Consider the following 21,889-nt stretch of genomic DNA (forward strand, 5'->3'; position numbering starts at 1 on the left):
AGGGTCAAACCGTGGAGGGCACTGTGTGGGCCATGCCAGCAAGCTCAGTTTTCACTCTGACGGCAATATGTAGCCATTGAAATATTTTAAGCAAGGGAGTGACATGATCAGATTTGTGTAATAAACATATCACTCAGACTGAAGAATCTAATTTAGGTGCATAAACTAGCAGACTGGGAGCAAGAGGAGGGCTCGGGGAAGTGTTGCAATAATCTGCTTGAGGCATGATGGAAACCCAAATCAAGTCACAGGGCAGGGAGGAAGGAAGGGGTACAAGGAACATCCCTTATTGTGATAGGGAAAGGACTTGCACGTGCACACACACACACACACACACACACACACACAAAATTGATCAGTAAAATATGAAAAGATTTTGATATCACTACAAAAGCAATGAAAATAAAATGATATGATATTTTCTTCCATCAATTTAATAAGGGTCTTTGTTTTCTTTTGCTTTTCAGGAATACAGGAGCAGATTTGGGGCTAGTTTGGACATTGAGTTTGAGGTCCCTCTGGGCCTCCAAGTGGAGCTACACCATTAGTAGTTGGCCCTCTGAGCCTAGAGCTCAGAAGAGAGGTGCAGGCTGCAGACAAGAGTTTGGGAGTCATCCATGGTAAGTGGTGGTCAAAAGCTGTGGAAGTGGGTGAAATCACGAAGGGAGAGTCTATAGAAAGAGGATGTAGGGTAAAATCCAGGGGAACGCTGGCAATCAAGGTGAATAGAGGTTGAAGAGCAGTTTCAGGAAGCTGAGAAGGAATGCTTATAGAAACAGCAGGAAAACTAGAAGAAAGTAATGTCATGGAGGCCAAGAGAGGAAGGAGTGTTAAGAAGGAAGAAGTGATGAAGAAAGCCAAAGGTTGTAAAGAGGTCAAATAAGATTGACCTTTAGACTGAAATGTATGCATTGTATTTAGCAAACAAGTCATCAGTGACTTGTTTCTTTTTCTTTTTCTTTTTTTTTTTTTTAAGGAGGGCACAGCTCACAGTGGCCCATGCGGGGATTGAACTGGAAACCTTGGTACTACCAGCACCAGGCTCTAACCAACTGAGCTAACCGGCCACTCCTGTTTCTTCTATTTTATTTAATGTTTATTACTTATTTCATCCCTCCCCCACCCATTTCCTTTGTATTAATTAGTTAGCTCAAGTTGCTATTCAGTTATTTTATTTTCCTCATTAATTTGAGAGCTCGACTCTTCCATTCTACCAGCTGCCTCCTCCTTTTTGTCACTCATAGTCAGATCCATACTTTTGTTCCATCATATAAAGATGAGAGTCTAAATAGTTCCCCCACCACCCCAAATTCTCTATTAACTTTCTTCCTACTCTGCAGGGTGAAACCTTTAGAATGTTTTCGCTTCCCATTTTCTTAAATCAACATGAGACATATGGAAAACTTGTAATTCCTCTTTTTCCCTTAGTGCTTTTGGTTCCGGGCTATTATTAACATTTTTCTTGAAATATGTCTCTTCTATTTTGAGCACTTTGTTACAACACATCCCTAAATGGTCTAATATTGTTCATCCAAATGTAACTACATATTGTACAGACGCTTGCTCATCATTATTTTTTTTTCCTTTTCATCCCCCCTCATCCTGAAGCTTTTAAGCTGATTCATTTATTGTTTGGCTAGATCTTTTAAATATCTTTTTCTCTATTGGAAAATGTGAGTGACATATTCTTTGAATGCTTGCATATCCTCAAATAGATTTCTTTCACTCTGATAGGGGAGTGAGTTCCTACCACAGGATTCTTGGTACACAGTATTTTTTTCTCAGTAATATTCACATGATTCACTTCAATCATATCTGCTTCAAGCGTTGTCAAAGAGAAAGTTGATGCCCTGTGCTCCTTCATTCTCTGTGAATAACCTGTACTTTCTTTCTGAAAGATTATAAGATTTTCTTTTTATCCTTAGACGTCAGGGATTTATCAAGCTATGACTCATTTGTCCTGCCCAGAACTTGCTGAAACCTTTCAATTAGCAGTCTCAAGCCTTTTATTTAGCTTGGGAAATTTACTTCCTATTACTTAAGTATTACCTCTCCCTTTTCCATCTACTTAATTTGTCTTCAGATCTTGTCCTTCGGTTCCAGACAGTCTTTCTATGCTCTGCTGGAAACATTATATCCCAATGTTCTAATTATTTTTAAAGTGATCATTGTTCTCTAGTGGTTTGGTTTGTTGTGAGCCCCTTCTAGGGGTATTGCTGAGCTCCTTAGGTATTATGGTAGTATTTCTTTTGTCTGCTCTCTCTGCTCAGTGCCAGCTACTGGGGTGACTTAAGAGGAAACAGACCCATAAGTGATGGGTGTTCATCCCCCTATCAAGGTCCTAGGAGGAAGACTCTCATTCTCCAGTGTTCTCATATCTTCCAGTTTCAGGAGTAGAGAAAGAACTCAGTGCATCTGTACCATTCAACTTCCCTCTCATCCAGCCAGGTCCCTTTGCCAGGATACATGCTGGTGCCCAGATACTGGTGCTTTCTTATGATCACAGAAGAAAAGGCAGTTTTAGAGATCAGGTGCTTACATGTACAGCTTTAAAAAAGCAGCATGAGTCCCATTCAAGAAGTCATCTCAGAGTGACATCAGCAAGATGGCCGAGTAGGAAGACCTGAACCCTCCTTCCCCCAACAAATACAGTGATTCAGCAAAAATTCATGGACAAATTCCCTCTATGAGAAATCCAGACACTAATCAAAAGGCTCATGCACCTCAGGCAAAAATGAAGCCAGACTCACTGAAGCTAGCAGGAAAATTCAGGACACCCGTTGGCCAGCATTCCTACCCCCAGTAATCAAAAACCTCCCAACAAAGAAAAGCCCAGGACAGGATGGCTTCACTGGTGAATTCTATAAAACATTTAAAGTAGAATTAATGCCAATCCCCTTCAAAGTCTTCCAAAAGATTGAAAAGGAGGAAACACTTCCATACTCATTTTTTTGAGGCCAGTATTACCCTGATGCCAAATGTAGACAACAACACCACACAAAAAGAACACTGCCAGCCAATATCCCTGCTAAATATACATACAAAAATCCTCAACAAAATACTAGCAAATTGAATCTAACAGCACATTAAAAGGATCATACAATATCACCAAGCGATATTTACCCCTGGGATGCAAGAAAGAGTCAACATATGCAAATCAATAAATGTGATATATCACATTAGCAGAATAAAGGATAATAATCCCATGATCATCTCAATAAATGTAAAAAAGGTTAACAAATTCAACACCCATTCATGATAAAAAAGAAAAAAACAATAAAACAAAAACAAAAACAACTCTCAACAAACTAAGAATAGAAGAAAAGTACCTCAATATAATAAAAACCATATATGAGAAGCCCATAGCTAGCATCATACTCAGTAGTGAAGAACTGGAAGCTTTTCCTTTAAGATGAGGAACAAGGTAAGGATGCCTACTTTTGCCATTTCTATTCAACATAATACTAGAAGTCCTAGCTAGAGCAAATAGGTAAGAAAAATAAATACAAGTCATCCAAATTGGAAAGAAAGAAGTAAGACTCCATAAAAACTGTTAGAACTAATAAATGAATTAAGTAAAATTGTAAGATACAAATTCAACATACAAAAATCAGTTATGTTTCTATACAGTAAAAACAAACTAAATGAAAAGGAAATTAGGAAAATAAACTCATTTACAATAGCACCAAAAAAATAAAATACTTAGGAATAAATTTAACTAAGGAAGTGAAAGAATTATATGCAAAATATTGATTAAAGAAATCAAAGAAAACACAAACCAATAGAAAGACAATTTGTGGTCATGGGTTGGAAGATTTATTATTGTTAAAATATCCATTTTACTAATTCAATCCCTAATAACAATCCCAAAAGCAGTTTTTTACAGAAATAGAAAAAGCAGTTCTAAAATTCATATGGACTAATAAAAGACCAAATCAATGAATAGTCAAATCAATCTTGAAAAGAATGAAGATGGAGGCATTACACTTCCTGATTTCAACATATATTGTAAAGCTACAGTAATCAAAACAGTGTAATGCTGGCATAAAGACAAACATATAGACCAATAGAACAGAATAAAGAATCCAGAAATAAATCTATGTATGTACAATCAACTGATCTTTGACAACGGTGTAGATAATACACAATGGGGAATAGATAGTCTCTTCAACAGTGTTGAGAAAACTGGATTTAAATATGCAAAAGAAATTGGACCCTTGTCTTTCACCATACACAAAAATCAACTCAAAATGGATTAAAGACTTAAACATAAAATATGAAACTGCAAAACATCTAGAAGAAAACATAGTGGAAAATCTTCATCACATTGATTTTGGTAATGATTTCATGGATCTGACACCAAAAGCATAGGCAAGAGAAGCAAAAACAGACAAGTGGGACAACATTAATTAGAATGCTTTTGCACAGTAAAAGAAACAATCCACAGAGTGAAAAGGCAACAGATGGATTGGGAGAAAATATTTGCAAGTCATATATATGATAAGGGGTTAATCTCCAAAATAAATAAGGAACTCTTACAACTCACTAACAAAAAAACTAATAACAATTTAAAAATGATCTAAGGACTTGAATAGACATTTCTCCAAAGAAGATAGACAAATGGCCAACAAGTATCTGACAAAATGTTCAATATCAGTAATTATCAGGGAAATGCAAATGTAAACCACAATGAGATACTACCTCACACTTGTCAGGATGGCTATTATCAAAAATCAAAAAACAAAAAAGACCCCACAAATTCAACAAGTGTCGGTGAGGATGTGGAGAAATTGGGAACTTCGAACCTGTGTACAGGTTTGTGAACTTTCCACCATGTAAGTGCATGGTGGAAAGTTCTCAAACTTAACTGCCAGACATTTTTTGTACACTGTTGGTAAGACTGTAAGATGGTGCAGCTTCTAGGGAAAACAGTACAAAAGTTCCTCAAAAAATTGAGAAGAGAGCTATCACATAATCCAGCAATCCCACTTTTGGGTATTTATGCAAAAACATTGAAATCAGGATCTCAAAGAGAAGTCTTGCACACCCATGTTTATTGCAGCACTATTCACAATAGCCAAGATGTGGGAACAACCTAAATGTTCATTGACAGATGATTGGATAAAGACGATGTGGTATACATCCAGTGAAATATTATTCAGTCTTAAAAAAGAAATTCTGCAATATGAGACAATGTGGGTAAAGTCATAAAAGATAAATAGTGCATGATTTCACTTATATGAGGTATCTAAAATAGTCAAATTCATAGAATCGAAGAATGGAATGGTGGTTTCCAGTGACTGGGGGAAGGGGGAAATGGGGAGTTACAATATTAATCAAAGGACATAACGTTTTAGTTAAGCAAGATGAATATGTTCTAGAGATCTGCTTTATGACATTGTCTCTATAGTCAACAATGTTGTATCATATACTTAAAAATTTGTAAAGAAGGTAGATTTCACATTGTGTTCTTACCACAATACAATAAATTTTTAAAAAAGAAATAAAGTAAAATGACACATAAGAATAATTTATTTCTAATTGATTTTTGAGATGGGATGGAAGGAAGGAAGGAAGGAAGGAAGGAAGGAAGGAAGGAAGGAAGGAAGGAAGGAAGGAAGGAAGGAAGCCCAATATCACAGCTGTGTGCATCTCTTTAAAAAAGGAAGTCTTCTCAGTTCAAGGTCTGTAGTCTGCCCTGCACTCCCCCTGGCTGGGGGCAGTCTTCCAGTGCCTGGCTTCAGTCCACTGGTTCTGCAGATGGAGTTTCATCCTTTCCAGGCTTGATATTGACAGAAAACCCTTTTGGTCCCTCCCACTTAGCCTCTGGAGAAGTGAGGCATATCTTATCTTGCTTGTCACTCTGGCTTCTGACCCCAGGAGGAAAGGTCTTGGGCTCTCAGTCCTGTAGTTCACCTTTCTTTCCGGTTCCCCATTCATCTCTGAGATGCAGAAAAGACAGTTCCCCTACCTGGACTCCAGGAAATCATGTTCTGATATCATTGCATTCTCTGGATCCTCCATAAAATGCTAGAGTGTGGACTGGATTCCTCTCTCTTGTGAAGCTTACACATTCTAGCACTCAGTGCTTGCCCCACCTTTGCTTTTAAGCCTTGGAGCCAAGTGCCTTTCTAAGCCATTTTCCACTTCGTCAGTTTGAATCCTTTCCTGGCCCTATTTTTCCACTTCCTATGCATCATTTTGAGCATTCCTAACTGGTCCAAAAATTTTGATGAAGAGGGCATGGATGAATGCTGGGAGGTTTCAACAGTATGACCTTGGGCAAGTCACTTAACCTTCTTGAGCCTTGCTTTCTCATCTGTGAAATGATTGTAAGACTTGCCCTGCTCACCTCACAGGCTTATTATGGAGCTCAAATGACATGAGAAAGTACCTTGAAAACTGAAGTGCTCTATACATGTTAGGCTTTGTTTTGTCCTTTTGAAAACAGTGGTTCAAGCTTCTTAAGTGGGGCTTTGCAGTATTAATTTTCAGGAATTTAGCCATTTTAAAGACACTCATAGAACTTTTCTTCATATTTTCATTCAGTTTCTAAAAATCACTTTTTTATTTACTGAAAGGCTACATAACCCAGGTGAAAAAGAAGGCTTCGCATCACAGTCTGACACAGTTACGATTTAAAGTCTCCTAATGTTGTCATTGCAGACCTGTCTCTGACATTAACCAGGTGTTTGGTGTTGCAGACATGGAGATAGACCCCATGCCCCCTGTGCATTGTGCAAAAGTTCACAGACTTAATTGCCAGACATTTCTCATACACAATTGGTAAGGAAGGACTTGCTGCCTTGCTGCAGGGAGTAAGGGCGAGATGTACCTCAGTTTCAAGAGCCACCTGGCCCTAGAACACACCTTTACAGAGGCAGCCCACATCTGCCCTGTGATTGAGTGAGACTAGGATGAAGGCTCAGCCATTCCAGCTGACACAGGACACTCTGATGGGCAGTACTCAATCCAGAACTCCCCAGTGCTTGGACCGAGGCTTGCAGGATAGTACTGAGTTGGACTTCTGCCTCTGCCTAATCCTACTTCCTCCCTTTTCTTTACAGGTACTGATCTCTAATAAATATCTCGCACCCAAAATTCCTTCTCAGCATCTGTTCCAGAGAACCCAACCTGTGACAATTGGCTACAATGCACTAGAAGGGCAGGATGAGGTGAGGTGGGGGGGGGGGGTATGTTTGTTGTGAACAAAGAAAACAAAGAATACACAGAAGAAATAGGGGAAATTGAAATAGTACTGTGTACAACCTTGGACAGCTCCACGTCTAACAAAGACTTTAAGTTCTATGAACTACAATAGGTATAAATCTGTTGTCAACCTACCCAACTTGGACCAAAATCGTATAAGGAAAGCAATATCATCTACTTTTATTCTCAGCCCTAGAGATAACCACTTGGCACTCTCACCTTGAAGCACCAAAAGCTGACTTCTCAGAAAATGCAAATACCTGGTGGATATTACACAAAAAACCCAGCTCGTATTAAGATTTGTCAAATCATCTAAATGTTAGTCATAGTTCTGTTTTTCAACTACCTTTTAATGTACAGTGAAAGACAAAGTGGCATTTTTCTAAAACTCAATGCTTTTTTATTTCATTTGGAAAGGTGGGTTTAAAGGCTGAAATTTAGGTTTCTGAGTTGGACCCAGTCTGAGCCCAGGTCCAGTTCGATTTTTGAGTCAGGACCCAGTTTGACTTATACCCGATCAGGTTTCTAAGACCCAGTTTGACTGGCAGGTTTCTGGGTCCAGTCTAGAAAAAGAAATGCTCCAATGAACTCTAAAAGCTCATGACTGAAAAGCAGCAGTGCTGGGGTCTGAGAGGAACTTATCCATAGCTTCCCGAGGCAGTGAGGAAGCAGTGCACTCAGGGGTGTGAACAGTGCCCTGAAAGACACCTGATCAGGTTCCAGAAGAGCTGTTAATCCCAGAAAGAACCAGCAAAGAACAAATACTCCAGGGGTTCCAGTCAAGATGACAGAGTAGGTAAATGCTGTGCTCACCTCCTCCCGTGACCATGTCAAAATTACAACTAAATTATAGAACAATTAAGGTTGAGAACTATCTGAAGACTAGCTGAACAGAAGTTCTATAATTAAGGATATAAAAAAGAAGCCATGTCAAGACTGGTAGGATGGGGCAAAGACGTGAAACGGGCTAGCCCCACATCCACGTATGGCAGTTGAGAATTGGGAGTGGATATCTCAGCTGCAGAGGTCTCCCCTATGTTAATTGCAGTGTTATTTATGATAGCCAACATATGGAAGCAACTTAACTGCCCATCAATAGACAACTGGATAAAGAAGAAGTGGTACATATATACAATTGCATTTTGCTCGGCCACAAAAAAGAATGAAAGCTTACCATTTGTGACAACATGTATGGAGCTAGAGGGTATTATGCTAAGTGAAATAAGTCAGACAGTGAAGACAAATTCCATATAATTTCACTTATATGTGGAATCTAAAGAACAAAATAAATGAACAAACAAAATGAAAATAGACTCATAGATACAGAGAACAATTGATGGTTTGCCAAATGGGAGAAGGGTTGGGGGGCTGGGAGAAAAAGTGAAGGGAGTACACAGTTACAAAATAGTCATGGGGATGTAAATTACAGCATAGGGAACATAGTCAATAATATTGTAATAATTATGTATGGTGCCAAGTGGGTACTAGATTTATGGGGGGATAACTTTATAAATTATATAAATGTCTAGAACCATGGTGCTATACATTTGAAACGAATGTAAAATAATATTTAACGACAACTGTAATGGATAGATGAATGAATGAATGAGTGAACAAAGAAAAAAGAGAATTGCTGACTTGGTTGGGTGGCTTGAAGTTTTGTGGGGTTAAAATGTAGAAATGGGGAGTTATAACAAGAAGTGGTTGGGTGGGAGAAGTACATGGTGGCAACTATTAGACTTTCTCCCTCACCACTGGCAAGGAGAAAGGGTGGGGGTGGGTAGGCAGCAAACCTCCATCAGAAGTCACAGCATAGCTGCCAACCTCATCACAGAGGACCAAAATATCCAAGTGCCAGGTCTCAAAGTAAATGAAAAGTATTCACTTCACAATCAGGAGGAAATGCTGTGGAATTAAAGTTGGAGTATATTCTTGAATTGGATTTCATTCTCCAGGGCCCTAAAGTTAACCAGCTGAAATCATTTTTTAAGGACCATTCTATTTAACCTTTGGAAATGGAGCATCTGCCTTTTAATGGAAAAACGATTTCTCATTGTAAAGATAGCATACAATGTTCTTGGTTTCTTTGGTCTCCAGGAAGGAAATTCAGATACCTCCCCATGTCCTCAGTATATCTTGAACCGCTTATGTCAACAAAACAGACCAGATTAATAGCTAACTTTTCTTTTTTTTTTTTTTTTTTTACTAATAAGTAGAAAGTATCAGCCCGTCCTAAGAAATACTAGTTAGGGCAGCCTACATAGACATATATGACTCTCAAGAAGTAGCAGGAGGCTTAGGAAGCAAGAGATTGAAGGGCCCCACTAACCAACTTCAAAGCCTCTGTATTCATTTCAATGAAATAAAAGTAAATGTTATGTAATGATCCAAGATGGTAGAGTAGATAAATGCTTGCCTCATCCCATGAACACATCAAAATTATTATACAACTAAATTATAGAATAATCAACCTGGAGAACCATGTGAAGTCTAGCTAAAGAGTTTTATAACTAAGGCTATAAAGAAGAAGCCATGCTGAGACTGGTAGGAGGAAAGGAGATACGAAATGGGCTGGCCCCAAACCTCCATGTGGCAGGTGAAAATTGGGAGGGATATCTTCACCACAGAGGTTCCCCACAGAGGAGCAAGGGATCCCAGCTCCACACCAGCCTCCCCAGCCCAGAATACTGGGACCAGGAAGAGGAGCCACCACAACATCAGGCTGTGACTAACAGTGGGGATTCTGCCCATCTCAATGGGATGGAAGGCTGCCGAAAACCCAGCGGTCCTCTTAAAGGGCCCGCACTCACCTTGGACTCCAGCAGAGGGACAGTGACTCAGGGGGCATCAGAGGCATGGGGGTAGGGAGCACACTGAGATGTGTCGCTTCAGGTGAGAGCTGGAAGATAGTTGCCATTTTCCCTGTGTGGGGTCTTCTGCCAGAACATCCAGCAGGTGGGCTCCATCTTTCCTGCATTGAGCCCTCCCCCTACACTTAACAGCCAAATCTGAAAAAAAAAAAAGACATAGAAACCATAAGAAGCAACCAGTCAGAAATGAAGAACACAATAACTGAAATAAAGAATACACTAGAAGGAATCACCAGCAGACTAGATGAAGCAGAGGATGAATCAGCGATTTGAAAGACAAGGTAGCATAAAACACCCAATCAGAACAGCAAAAGGAAAAAGGAATTTTATAAAATGAGGACAGTGTAAGAGACCTCTGTGACAACATCAAGCATAACAACATTTGCATCACAAAGGTACCAGAAGGAGAAGAGAGAAAGCAAGGGATTGAGAACCTATTTGAAGGAATAATGACTGAAAACTTTTCTAAGCTGGCAAAGAAAATAGACATACAATTCTAGGAAGTGCAGACAGTCTCAAACAAGATGAACCCAAACAGGTCCACACCAAGACACATTATAATTAAAATGACAAAGATTAAAGATAAAGACAGAATCCTAAAAGCAGCAAGAGAAAGGCAACTAGTAACTTATAAGGGAGCTACCATAATATTGTCAGCTGATTTTTCAACAGAAACTTTGCAGGACAGAAGGGATTGGCACAAAATATTCAAAACGATGAAAAGTAAGTACCTACAAACAAAATAACTCTACCCAGCAAGGTTATCATTTATAATCAAAGGAGAGATAAAGAGATTACCAGACAAGAAAAAGCTAAAGGAGTTCATCACCACCAAACCAGTATTACAAGGAATTTTAGAGGAACTTCTTTAAGACAAACATATATATCAAATATATGAATAATAAAATGGCAATAACTACACACATATCTATCAACAATTACTTTCAATGTAAATGGATTACATGATCTGATCAAAAATATAGGGTGGGTGCATGGATAAGAAAACAAGACCCTTACATATACTGCCTACAAGAGACTCACTTCAAATTGAAAGATGCACACAGACTGAAAGTAAAGGGATGGAAAAAGTTATTTCATGAAAATGGAAATGGGAAAAAAAAGAAAAGAAAAAGAAAAATCTGGAGTAGCAATACTTATACCAGACAAAACAGACTTTAAAACAAAGGTTATAAGAAGAGACAAAGAAGGACCCAGTAATCCCACTTCAGGGTATTTATCCAAAGAAACCCAAAACACCACTTCAAGGGGACATGTGCCTCCCTATGTTCATTGCAGCATTGTTTACAATAGCCAAGATGTGGAGGCATCCTGTGTGTCTATGGATGGATGAATGGATAAAGAGGAAGTGGTACATATATACAATGGACTATTGCTTGGCTATGGAAGGGAATGGGTTCTCACCATCTATGGCGACATAGATGGACCTGGAGGGTATTGTGCTGAATAGAGTATGTCAGACTGAGAAAGACAGATGCAATGTGATTTTGCTTATATGTGGAATCTAAAGAACAAAATACACCTGAAATTAAAACAAAATAATATTGAATGTTAACTATAATTGAAACATTTAAAGGGGGGGGGGGAGGTGAAGGGGAATAAGAGGTTCAAATTTCCAGGTATAAAACAAGTAAGTCATGGGGATGTAATGTACAGCATGAGCAAGAGGAATATAGTCAATAATATTGTGGTAGCATAGTATGATGTCAGATGGTTGCTGGAATTACGGTGATCACTTCTTTAGGTATATATAAATGTTGAACAACTATGGTGTACACCTGAAACTAATATAATGTTGCATGTTACCTATACTTTTTAATAAAAATCTTCAGAGAGAGAGAGAGAGAGAGAAAGAGAGAGAGAGAGAGAGAGAGAGAGAGAGAGAGAGAGAGAGAGGAAAGAAAGAAAGAAAGAAAGAAAGAAAGAAAGAAAGAAAGAAAGAAAGAAAGAAAGAAAGAAAGAAAGAAAGAAAGATTGATTCTGTATTCAGACAACAGGCCAAGTTTACCACTCATTCAAAAGTTTTTTTCCTTAAAAAACATCAACAAAGTATGATTAGTTAATCAATCTATTAATCAAATGTTCCCACTTGGCACAAGCCCCTGCTGTGAGAGACACAGTGAAGAGAGGTCGCATACCATAACCCAACTAAAGAACTAAGATCTGGGGCCAGCCCGGTGGCTCAAGCGGTTGGAGCTCCAAGCTCCTAATGCAGAAGGCGGCTGGTTCTATTCCCACATGGCCCAGTGGGCTCTCAACCGCAAGGTTGCCAGTTCAACTCCCGCAAGTGATGGTGGGCTCCGCCCCCTGCAACTAACAACGCCAACTAACAACGCCAACTGGACCTGGAGCTGAAAGGCTCCCTCCACAACTAAGACTGAAAGGACAACTTGACTTGGAAAAAGTCCTGGAAGTACACACTTCCCAGTAAAGTCCTGTTCCCCTTCCCCAATAAAATCTTAAAAACAAAACAAAAACAAAACAAAACAAACAAACAAAAAAAAAACACCACACACTAAGATTTGGAAGAACTAAAATGTTGGTGAACAGTACAAGTCACCGTATGGGTGTCAGCAAGTTCAGACAGCTCATAGCCAACAGCATTAAGGTTCATTGAGCATTTACTGTATGCCAAGTGCTTTACATGTATTTTCTCATTAAATCTTCACAACCCTATGAGATAGATAAAATTAGAGAAGTTGAGTAACATGCCCAAAGTCACAAAGGTAAAAAGTGGTTTCAAGCTAAGTTCTTTCTGATTCTAAAGCCTATGCTCATAACCTCTGAGTCCCTGGGGCTTGCACAGTTCATGGAGAGAGAGAGAGAGATTGAGGCTGGCATGAAGCCAAGTCTTGATGAGGAAGAAGGCTCTGAGCTACACCTTAAACAAGGGCAACTCTGAGATGGGCCAAAGAAGGAGAAAAATCGATGTGTGGTGGAGAGAGGATGTAGAGAGAGGACAGAGGAAAAAGCGGAAGGAGAACAGAGAAAAGCCAGCTGGAAAGGATACAGATATTTTGGAGTGAAGGATGAGTGAAGATAATCTGTGTTGTAGTCACAGCAACATACCCCACCGTTTCCTTCCTTGCAAAATAGCATATTCCTACATACAAATACTTGGAGAAGGAAGTAGGAGAAGGGTTGGGTAGATAAGGGTTGGGTGGTTTTCTTTCTTTCTGTCCCTCTCTTGGTCCCAGTGCAATATCCCAGGCACTCCACCCACCCAGCATTATTATCCATGACAAGCCTTTGGAGTCCTACATCCAAAAAGGGGTAGCATCTTGGCCTGAGGTTGTCAGATAGAGCCTGCCTGGTTCCAAGGGGAACTGGAACTCAATTCCTTCTATCGGCTCTGAACCGGAGAGGGCTGGGGCTATGTGTGTCCGGCTACACTCACTCTCCCAACTATTAGAGAGACAGCCTTCCAAGGAAGGTGGTGCCAGGTCTGAGGCATTAGCAGAGTTTCCTACTTAAGCCCTACTACCACTACACACACCGTTTCACATAGAAAAACCGTCAGCCTAACAGCCTTTCATTCATTCATTTGTTCATTCAACAGGTAATTATTAAATGGTCATTTCAAGCCAGGAACTGTGCCAGGCGTTTGGGGAGACAAGGTCAAACAAAATGTGATCCCCTAACCTCAGGAGCTGTATACTCCGTTGTTGATGGTGGGCATTGGTGACAGATGGTCAAGCAACAGTAACTGTCATGTGTGTTATAATAAAGAGACGCTCAGGAGGCTCCATGGTATTGCAACTGCTTATGCTGCAAGCAGCTTGTCTTGTTCATTTCTGTACCTCCAACGCCCATAATTGTGCTCAACACACACTAGCTGCTCAGCAAGTTTTTGCGAATGAAATGAAGATCTTACTGGGGCTGAACCCCAACTCGGTTTCTCTGTGTCTTTTCCCCATTGGTCCTGACAATTGTCATTATATGCCTGGATGGAAAAAGGATAAGGGTACATGGCAATTTTTCAAATAAGTCACAGTATGTTAGAGTTGGGAGGACTGGACAAAGTTGTCTGTATCAGCTTCCTCCCCTCCTAGCTATCATGTCCCCATAATTGGGGCCTTAGGGAGGCAAGAGCCATTCCCAGGGGAAAGCTGAGAAAGACAGGGAGTAAAGAGGCTGAGAAGTAACTCTGCATTTGGGGGACAGTGGCCCTTGAAGCACAGCAGGCATCTGAGCTTACAGGAAAGGGAGGGTGTTGTGAAGGGATAACTCGGTGGCATGAGGCATCTGTTCCCTCAAGCAAGGCAGGCTAAGTAAGGGCCAGAAGGTGCCTGGCTACGGTCCCAACCCTTCACCCAGAATCAGCCCAGAGTTGTCTTGGAACATGTTCAAAGACTCCCAGCTGGGTAGTGGCAGAATGGGGCTAGAACCGGGTCTCCTGATTCCCACTCTCAATTTTTTTTTTCTTATCACCCTCCCTCCTCCCAGATATGGGTCTCATGGAAGAGTTCTTGGCCTGTCAAATCCTGGAAATCTCCCTTCACAGATGACTCGTGCTTGCCAGACATGGTTGGGCTTTCCTAGTTTTGACCAGTGGCCTTCTTAACCCTCCAATGCCAACTGTCTTGCTGTCTCTATCCATCCTCCTGGGAAAGATCGAGTAGGCTCTTCAGTGGCGAGTGGGGTCCTGTGACCTGGGGAAGAGGGATGGGCAGCCTGGGAGCCGGCGCAGCAGATCTTCCATGGATAGTCTGCACCTGCCTTGGCATCTGGGCATGCTGATACTTTTCTCCAGAGAGGGGAGTGTGGGGGAAACGGGGAGGAATCCAGGGACTTCTCCCGCCATAAGAATTCCTGCTGTTCCCCTCAGTCTGACCCTCATCCGCGCGTCTGGGCCACCGCAATGCCCACTGGCAGGGCCACAGGAAAAGGAGGGAGAGCCAGGTTTGCTGGTTTGTCCGGGCACCGGGAGCATGAGCCCTGCCCGCCCCTCCTCCGAGGTCTGTCTCCACTCGCTCCTCTCCCCCTCTCCGCCCACCTGTCCCGCCGGGCGGCTTGGGCGCCACTGCTACTGTCCCCAATTCTTCCCGCCAGCCGGGCCAAAGGGCGGCGTGACTCATAGCACTGCCACCAGCCCACGGCTTGCCAGCAGTGTATAAAGGCTGGCCCGGCGGGAGGCGGCCCAGCACAGCCCGCCGGCCCAAGGCGCGCAGAGGATGGCCCGCAGCGCGGAGAGGGGCTGCGGCGGCGCCAGCTGGGGGCTGCGCAGCGCTCTGGCCGCGGTGGCGCTGCTCTCGGCGCTCAATGCCGCGGGCACAGTGTTTGCTCTGTGCCAGTGGCGCGGGCTGAGCGCGGCGCTGCAGGCGCTGGAGGCGCAGCGGGGCAGGGAGCAGCGCGAGGACAGCGCTCTGCGTGCCTTCTTGGCGGAGCTGAGTCGCGCGCCGCAACAGGCGCCCGCGCCACCCCTGGACCCCGCGAGCGCCGCGCGCAACAAGCGCAGCCACAGCGGGGACACCGCGCCGCACATCCGCGCTGAGAGCCACGACATGCTGATGATGATGACCTACTCCATGGTGCCGGTAGGCGGGGCTCCACTCCCCGTGGCGCCTCTGCCAGGGTGGGCGGCGGGCAGTGTGGGGAAAGAGCCCCGACGCCCTCTCCTCCCCCGGCCAGATGGCAAGGTGCTGCGGAGAGAAGACCCTGGGGATGTGTCCTTGGCAAGCACCTTAGCCTCTGGGATCAGTGTTCTCATCAGTTAAATGAGGGAGGGGTAAAGGGGTAAGTCTTTCACTTCTGACGTCGTTGAGTCTGTAGGAAAATGAGGGGTGTGGGCAGTGTTTTAAAGAGCCTACTTTCCTTCCTAATTTTGGACAAAATTTCACATTCTGGTGTGAAGGCCGGGAGCCACAGCAGCCCCAGTGCAACTCTCTGGGTCTCCTGAGAGCACGAAGGCAGCATTTCTGAAAGAGTTCAGGCTTGTTCAGTAAAGGGATTCTTCCCCGGCATAATCTAATGGTCTGGCTTTTCACCCGGCCTCAGCCCATCCCCAGGAGATTGCTGACCTAATTGTCTCGGTTTAAGTGAAAACAATCAGCTCTAATTTTACCAACCACCTGGGACCTTGATGCTGAGAAAGTTGCTCCTGGGCCTAAAGTAGTTCCAAATGGGAGAGATGGTTATAGGGCAATTTTCTTAAAATTCAACGTCAACGCTGAGGTTCTAACGTGGGCTCAAGGGAGTCTGTGGAACTCCAGAAAATGCCAGTGTGTGTGGTTCCCCGAGAGAGTGAGTAGCTTTTCATTAGGTTTTCAATGGGACTCCATTGCACTCTCCCAAAAAGGTTTAAGAAACACTGCTCTAAAGAAAGTCTTTAAAGCAAAATCTCAAAAATCTTTTTCCCCCCAGTTTTAAGTTTCTTTGCTTTTCCTGATTTTAACTCAATAATCATCTAACAATTACATTTAGATCACATTGCAGTTCCCCATTCCATTTTATTATCCATTACAACCACAATGGTCTTATTTCACTTTATAATTACAAAGATTTCAGTTCTATCACCCCAAATCAAGTGTGAAGAATACTTCGGAATCCCACGTATTTAAAGATAAATCCACTTAAAGCTTCTGTTATCATAGAAGCTTTTAAATATCTTATATGAGCTGAAATACTTTTAAAACTACATAGAAGTACTACACACTGCAAACACATCTTTTGAGAGAGATCAAGTTTTCCACTCCTCGCTTCATTTTTTCACTCTTAAACATTTAAAAACCTGGTACAAGCAAAAATTTCAAAAAGACCTCTGTAAAATGAAGACATATCATTAGGGGAATTTGCTCTTTCTCTTGTCTCTCTGCTATGCATTTTGAGGGGGGGTGTGAAACCCTCCAAGAAGGATACATTTGGGCATCAACATTTTATATGTTTAATCCTGCTTTTAAGGTACAGGCTTATGTATCCAAATTGCAGCCTGTTCAGTCACTAACCCAAGAGAACAAAGAAACTCATTTCTATGTCATCTGAAAGCTCGATTTAACTACCATTACCTGCTCTATTCCAGGTCAGAGAGCAGAAATATCACGTTTGTCAGGTTGAGAAGCATTTGTAGATTATCACCAACTCATCCCCCCTTTGCATTAGGTGTGCTTTGACCTTTTAGAGTCACTGACAGAATTTCCATGCAGGCCAGAGAAAGCAAGCATAATATTGCTGGCTTTCCTTTTGGGAGTATGTCTCTAACTGTAGGCTTAGGGATTACCTAGAAGCACATTAAAAATGAAGATTCCAGGGTCCCACCCTCAGACTTATAAAATTGTAATCTCTCGATCTGGCTTTCTTCAAAAGTCCCCTAACCCCCATTTCCCCACCCTCCCATCCCCTTGGTGAGTTTGATGCAGGTGGTCCAGATGCTGCACTTTGAGACACGTTATTCTGCTTCTCTGACTTTAATGTGCACACATATATCTTAGGTGTCTTGTTAAAATGCTGATTCTGATTCAGAAGGTCTAAGCTGGGACCTGAGATTCTGCATGTCTAATAAGTTCCAATGGATACCAAGGCTACCGAAGTGAAGTACTGGAGACCACACTTTGAGTAGCGTGGTTCTAGAGCAGTGGTTGCACACTGAAATTAATGGGGAGCTTTAAACATGGCTGATGCATAGATCCCACTCCCAGAGAGTCTGAATTAATTGTTAGGGGTGCAGCCTGAGGGTGGGTGCCCACTCACCAGCAGGAAGGGTATTGGCATTCCTTTCTGATGAGAGTGAGTTGCCATAAGCATCTGACCCTCACCATCACTGGGTCCCACTTGAGGTTTCTGCTTCAGGCAGAGAAACCAATTTGATTACCAAAAAATACTTTTTTTTTTTCAGCAACATTCTCGCCATTCACCTTTTTAAATTTTTCTCATCTTTACTCTGTTTTTTCTCAGAACAGAGAATTATTTACATGAGGAAACAATTTTTTGAAAAAGAGCTTTCCCAGGGCAACTCTAGTAGAAAAGTTGCTCAGAGAACTATTTAGTATACAGCATGCGATCGGTGTGCACGTTTCTTATGGTTGAAGTTTCCACCTTCCCTTGCTCTTTTATACAGCACCAGTAGGTCTCGAATGAGAGTAAGCTCAGAGGGCCCCTCACTGAAATCCCATGTCCTTAGAGACTCAGGAACAAAGAAATAAGCTGTATGCAGACTAATGTCAGCATTTCAAAAAGTCTTCTAAAATGGCTCATTTATCCGTGATAAGCCTCCTCAAGCTGACAGATACTTCAAAGTTCTGTGCTTTTGGCTGAAAGTACATCAGCTCAGCATGATAATTCTGGCTAGCACATTCTGACTACAGACTGGTTGGCAGCTATAAGTGACTTTGTTAAAAGGGCAACATACTCTGGTTTCTCTTCAGATGGTACAAATCTTTCGCCTTTTAAAAGGGCAACATATTGGGGGGAGGGGGGTTCACAGTGTGAGGGATATAAATGATAAACGTCTAAGGATTACTTTGTCTTGTGTACCTGAAACTAATAAAAATAAATAAAAATATAAACAAACAAAAACAACAACAAAAAAGGGCAACATAACTAATTATTACTCAAATACAGTTAGTTTGGTACAGCCAAACATATTAAATTTTTAAAAGTAAGTAGGTACTTTGGAGAGAAGCAATAAAAGAGGCCTGGGAACCACCGAGCTAGACCAGTAATGGGAACCCAGCCAGGAACTCCTTCCTGCAGGAGATGTGCTTCTGTTTAGTCTCCACCCCCACCCCTGCCCTCTCTCACGTCTCCCATCAGCTACTCTCTCTCATCCCATTTTCCAGGTATAGCCTTACTGATGTTCTGGGAGCTTTATCATCCTGCCCCAAATCTAGGATTGAGCTCCCAGTAGAAAAAACATTTTACTTCTCACAGTGTGAGTCCTTAACAAGCTCTGAATGGATCAAAGATTCACATGTTTAAAAAAGGAAACTCTAAAATTACTACCGTGTTTCCCTGAAAATAAGACCTAGCCGGACCATCAGCTCTGATGCGCTTTTGGAGCAAAAATTAATATAAAATCCAGTCCGATTTTACTATAATGTAAGACTGTGTCTTATATAATATAATGTAATATGAGACTGGTGTTATATTAATTTTTGCTCCAAAAGATGCATTAGAGCTGATGGTCCGGCTAGGTCTTATTTTTGGGGAAACACAGTAGAAGAAAATATGAGTAACTTAATTTTTAATCTTGGAATGGAGGCCTGTCTTTCAAACTGTAACTCAAAAGCTAGAAGCAGGCAATAAATAAATAAGCTTAACTACAATTAAAAAGCATAAACAACAAGAATATTTCTGTATGGCAAACAGCAACAAAAAAGAAACAAACACACACCATAAACAAAGCCAAAAGATAAATGACAAACTAGAAAAAAAAGATTTCTAACTCATCATAGAAATGGGCTAATCTTCTGAATATACGTACATAGCACTCCTAAAAGTTGACAAGAAAAAATACAAGAATAATAGGAAAATCAGCAACAGAAATAGGAATCCAGTAGGAAAATGGAACAGATGGTTCTCAGGAAAAGAAATGCAAATGCCTCTTAAATATGTGAGAAAAGATTTCTTGATTTAAAAACGCAAATTACAACTGCCCTGAATAATTTTTACCTTTTGTAGAATGACAGATCTACAAAAGTTTGACAACACATTCCATTGAGGAAGCTGAAGGGAAACAGACATGCTGTTTCTTGCATTGCTGTGAGGAGTGCAAAATGATACAACCCATGTGCAAGGCAATTTGTCAATAGTTAAAAAGATTACAAATATATTTTCCTCTGACCCAGCAATCTCACTTGTGGGAATTTATCCCACACAACAGACTTTATCACCTATGAAATGACTTATGCACATATTCATTGGACAGTATTTGTTGGTTGATTTTAACAGCCCATGTCCATTAAACAAACTGACCTATACACCCACTGGGATACTAGGTAGCTGTAAAACAAGAATGAGGAAATTCTCTATGTACTACTATTGGAACAATCCCCAGGATATATGTGTTTTAAGTGAAGACAACAAGGCAGAGAAAAAATATATATTGCATTACCTGCGTAAGGAAGAAGAGGAAAAATAAAAGAAATTAACCAAAGTGTTTAGGGAGGTTGGGGACAAGGTAGGATTGAGCCTCTCACTATATAGCTTTGTGTATTATTTTGACTTTTGAACCATGTGATTGTGTTACTCTATTGTGAGTGAAAAGGCCGTAAGAACAAGATTACATGGCAGCTGCCATTGGGCTGGAGATGGTAAGGCATGGAAGGGACTGCCAGCCTGAGGTTCGTGAGCTCTGTCTAAAAGGGAGGCTTTCACTGATTGTTGCTGTGTAAGAGCGATTGTACCTGATCTTTTGATTTTTTTCAAGAGAATTTAAAAATTTGACTTTTTTTTATGTGAAATCCCATGGCTTTTAAATATTGACAAGAATTCTACAGAAAAGTTTTTCAAACAACAGTCACATTGTTAGGGGCCATGTTAGGACTTCCAAGCTTAGTTTGCAGCGGTCTCATCTTATGATCATGAGTGGTTTTGAACAAAAATGGCTTTATTTTGTTCAACCACAACTCCATGCACTACCCCCCACCAACCCCGCCCAGATTTCCCAGCCTGATGCTGAAAGGATAGTAGAAATGCTACCATCGTTCTTGTTGTTGGTTGATTGGAGATGGCGTTTTGGCATTTGGTTTGGTTTGGGTTTTGTTTTGTTTTTTGGCTGTTTCTAAAAATCAACTCCACCTTCAGTGGATGGAGATTTCCCGTCACTGTGGTTTTTCGAAAACATGTGCTGTAATTCTGAGGGTAGCTCCCAAGGAGGAGATTCCAGCTGTGTTAAGCAGGAAGACATTGTTGTCACAAACAGCTTTTCATGACTGCTGTGAAGTACACTTACATGGATCTAACATTATTTTGTTTAAAGGGGAAAAAATCAAATTATCTATAGTCACAGCTCCAGTTTGCATGGATGCCATGTGTCCTTGAAGGCCTTAAATTGGCTGTGCCAGGTTTTACCTCCCTTTCCTACCCCTTGGACTGGGTCACTTCCAGATGGTGTAATAGCTGAGGATTAAGACCAAGGGCCAACGTACTATGGCCTACAGGCCAAATCCAGCTTGCTGCTTGTTTTTGTACAGCCCTCAAAGTCAGAATGATTTTTACATTTAAAAATGGTTAGGAAAAAAAAAATCAAAAGGAGAATAATATTTCATAACACATCAACATTATATGAAATTCAAATTTCAGTAACCATAAATAGAGTTTTATTGGCATAAGTCATGCCCATGTGTTACACATTGCCTGTGGCTACTTTCACACAACAACTGCAGAACTGAGTAATTGCAATAGAGACCACATGGCCCACAAAGCCTAAACTATTTTCTGTCTGGTCCTTTATAGAAGTTTTCCAACCCCTCATCTAGACTGCAGCCCATTAGAGTGGAGGGGCATTAGGGGTCATCCCTTTGGAGAGCCCAATCTACTAAATTAGGATTGTTCTACCATTGGTGAACCTTGGGTTTTAAGACCTCCCAGAAGGAAACAATCCAGGACAGAGCCATCCTGAGAGTGTGATTGCACTGTACAGGGAGGCCATGTGGTGAGCCTGCCCTCAAGCCTTGCTCCTTCCAGGCCAGCTTCCCAAGTCAAGAGCAGTCAATGTTAAGTCAGCTTTTAACCATCCATTAACCCCACATCTAGGCCTTGTTTCAAACCCCATCTGTTCTCTTCAGTTGAAGGGGAGATACTTATACCCCGTAGGTCCTGTATGGAGTGGGCCCTCATGAAGAGATCAGTGGCCT

The 21,889-nt window shown here is 41.5% G+C and overlaps 1 protein-coding gene across 3 annotated transcripts in view; it reads left to right on the forward strand.

The window, feature by feature from the left end:
* The first annotated feature begins 513 nt into the window (after window positions 1–513).
* Window positions 514–21,889, forward strand: part of GLDN (gliomedin) — a 66,526-nt gene continuing 45,150 nt past the window's right edge. Inside the window, exons 1-2 of one of the 3 annotated variants that reach the window (XM_088797208.1) lie at window positions 514–620; window positions 7,068–7,175. In XM_088797208.1, coding sequence (XP_088653334.1) covers window positions 618–620; window positions 7,068–7,175 — 111 coding nt within the window. In that variant the 5' untranslated portion in view covers window positions 514–617. Of the gene's footprint in view, window positions 621–7,067; window positions 7,176–15,219; window positions 15,635–15,718; window positions 15,834–21,889 lie in introns of those variants that run through there. The other 2 variants (XM_019730649.3, XM_074327744.2) reach the window with 2 other exon arrangements.

Source organism: Rhinolophus sinicus, chromosome 3 (genome assembly GCF_057876585.1).
Source record: "Rhinolophus sinicus isolate RSI-liver-muscle chromosome 3, RSI-T2T, whole genome shotgun sequence".
NCBI lineage: Eukaryota > Metazoa > Chordata > Mammalia > Chiroptera > Rhinolophidae > Rhinolophus > Rhinolophus sinicus.